The sequence below is a fragment of the Chlorella variabilis genome, assembly GCF_000147415.1.
Source record: "Chlorella variabilis unplaced genomic scaffold CHLNCscaffold_7, whole genome shotgun sequence".
In the NCBI taxonomy this organism is placed as follows: domain Eukaryota; kingdom Viridiplantae; phylum Chlorophyta; class Trebouxiophyceae; order Chlorellales; family Chlorellaceae; genus Chlorella; species Chlorella variabilis.
Window position 1 is genome coordinate 422,284 of NW_005435081.1, and position 2,505 is coordinate 424,788.

General features: G+C 71.0%; 1 protein-coding gene across 1 annotated transcript in view; it reads left to right on the top strand.

Moving 5' to 3' along the window:
* CHLNCDRAFT_144181 (hypothetical protein) overlaps positions 1 to 2,505 on the top strand; it is a gene marked incomplete at both ends in the record, with an annotated part of 11,197 nt that overhangs the window by 2,535 nt on the left and 6,157 nt on the right. Inside the window, 6 exons of the mRNA XM_005848579.1 lie at positions 62 to 528; positions 777 to 846; positions 1,097 to 1,250; positions 1,533 to 1,656; positions 1,874 to 1,972; positions 2,222 to 2,290. Of these exons, the coding sequence (XP_005848641.1) occupies positions 62 to 528; positions 777 to 846; positions 1,097 to 1,250; positions 1,533 to 1,656; positions 1,874 to 1,972; positions 2,222 to 2,290 (983 nt within the window). The remainder of the gene's footprint in view (positions 1 to 61; positions 529 to 776; positions 847 to 1,096; positions 1,251 to 1,532; positions 1,657 to 1,873; positions 1,973 to 2,221; positions 2,291 to 2,505) is intronic.

A 2,505-nucleotide genomic window follows, 5' to 3' on the forward strand; every position in this document is an offset into this window, starting at 1 on the left:
ACTCCGTGCCGGCATGCTGCCATTGTCTCCCCACCCCCCACCCCCACCCCGCCCCGGCCAGATGCCCTCAAGTCGCTGGTTCTGGGCGCCTACAAGGATGCGGCGGCGCAGGCGGCCTGCCCCTGGCTGCCCCCCCCCAGCAGCAGGCTGGCGGCCGCCAGCGGCGCGGGCCGGGCCGCCGCGCTGCGCAACGCGCTGCTGCTGTGCGCCCGCAACTCGGGCCACGGCCAGGGCGGCATCGTGCAGCCCATGGCGGCGCTGGCGGTGGCGCTGATCGAGGCCGGCGGGGCGGCCGCCGCAGGCAAGGGCTCGGCCGTGGTGGCCGCGGCCGCGGCCGCGGCCGCCGAGGCCGGGCCCCAAATCGGCGGCGGCGGCGTGGAGGGCGCCGACGGCGGCGCCAGCTGGGCAACGCCAGCTCAGCGCGCCGCCGACCTGGGCACGCGCCTGCTGCTGGAGCTGTATGAGGCGCACCGAGACTTCAGGAGGGAAATCATCTGCCTCTGCCACAACCGCCTGGTCGGGGCCAGGGTGGGTGGCGGGCTGGGGCGGGTGTGGCGTAGGGGGTGTACTGTGTGCTGTGTACTGTGTGCTGTGTACTGTGTGCTGTGTACTGTGTGCTGTATACTGTGTGCTGTGTACTGTGTGCTGTGTACTGTGTGCTGTGTACTGTGTGCGTCTGTTCTCTTTCGTGGTGGTGGTGGTGGGTGGGGAGACAATGGCAGCATGCCGGCACGGAGTTTTGCACTTCTGCCCAAAAGCCCTTCCAATCTGCGCAGGAGGAGGTGGCGGCGCCGTATGTGCGCCTGCTGGCGCTGCTGGTGCGGCGCAACCAGGCCACCATCGGGGGTGAGTGCCTGCTGCACTCCCCTCCTGTGCCTGCTTCCCCCCCGCCCTCAACCGCCGCGGCTGTGGACTCTGCCGCAGCTCCCTCGCACATGCACCCCATCGACCATCGCCTCACACTCACATGCACACGCCACCACCCACCTGCATTGCTTGCGCCTCCCATCCTCCCAGTCAACAACCCTCCCCCCGCCCCCGTACTTACTACTTGCTCCACCTGACCCCCCACCTCCCCCCACCACCACACACACAGACCACCTGGGCGAGATGAAGCTGTCCCTGGAGCACCTGGCCTTCCTGCCCCCGGCCGCCGGCCTGGCGCTGCTGCTGGCGGTGTGGCCCGTGTGCTGGGCGCGGCGGGACGCTCACGACTATGTCGCCATGCTGCTGCGCAAGGCCATGTTCAGGTGGGGGTTGCCGCTGTTGCGGGGTGCATGGGCAGGCAGGTGGGTGGAGCGCGGTGGTCGGTGGTTGGCGGTGTGGGTGTGGGTGTGGACCGTGATGGTGGCGAGGAAGATGGCCGTGCGCCTCCTTGCTGGCGGGGGGCTTGGCGGGTTGCACATCGCAAGGAGGCAGCTGGCGGTCGTGGGATGCCGCGGGGGCTTCCAGCGCGGGTGTGGCCATGCTGCGCCGCAAGGCCGTCCACCGCCACCCCACCACCCGCCCGCCGTTGCTCCGCCCCCCTGCAGCCGCGAGCTGCACGCCCGCCTACTGGCCGCCCGCGGCTTCCTCTACATGATTACACAAGAGCTGCAGGGTGGTGGTGGCGGCGGTGGCGGAGGCTTTGGCGCCAGCGAGCCGGGCCCCAGCCAGGTGCGTGCTTTGCCCCGGTGGCAGACAGCTACGAGCGCGCTGGGCGTGCTGCCCCGGGCCGATGACGGCCGCGCCAGGCGCCTGCTGTGAGGCGCTGCCGCACCTGGGTTTCCGGCTGGCGCTGCAAGGCGCAGCCCCACAGCCCCGCAGCGCTCCCAGCCCCGCAGCACAGCACCCCTGCCGCTGCTGGCGTGCGCCCCTCCCCTCCCCTCTGCAGGTGCCCCTGAGCCAGCTGGGGTCGCTGAGCGGCGGCGGCGGCGGCGGCGCCACCCTGCTGCACGAGGCAATGTCCTTCCTGCGCCGCTGCCTGGCACAGGTGCGGCTGCTGCTGCCGCTGCTGCCGCCGCTGCTGCTGCTGCTGCTGCTGCTGCTGCAGCCGCTGCCGCTGTGCCTCCTGCGGCTGCCGGCGCTGCATCTGGCTGCCGCTGCCGGCTGCGGCGGCGGCTGAGGCTGCGGCTGCGGTCTTGGGTGCAGCCTTGCCTTGCTCACCCGCCAGTTTGCCTGACTGCCCGACACACACAGCACACACACTGTCTCTCACTCTCTCACCTGGCCGCCCCTGCAGCAACCCGAGGTGCGGCGGGCGGTGTATGACGGCATGCCGGCGCTTCTGGCGGCAGACCCATCGGTGCAGGTGGGAGGGGGGTAGGAGGGGCGATTTTGGCACACACAATTGGTGCAAGGGTCCCATGGGCATGATCTCGCCCTATGGGCTCCTGTGCGGGGGAGGCAAGTGGAGCGCAGCAGCCCGCCTGGACCCTCTGCGTCAGTGTCATCTTGTGGCAGGCGCAGCCAGCGCAGGCTCTGCTCCCAGCTTGCCCCCAACCCCCCAACACAAACACACGTGCA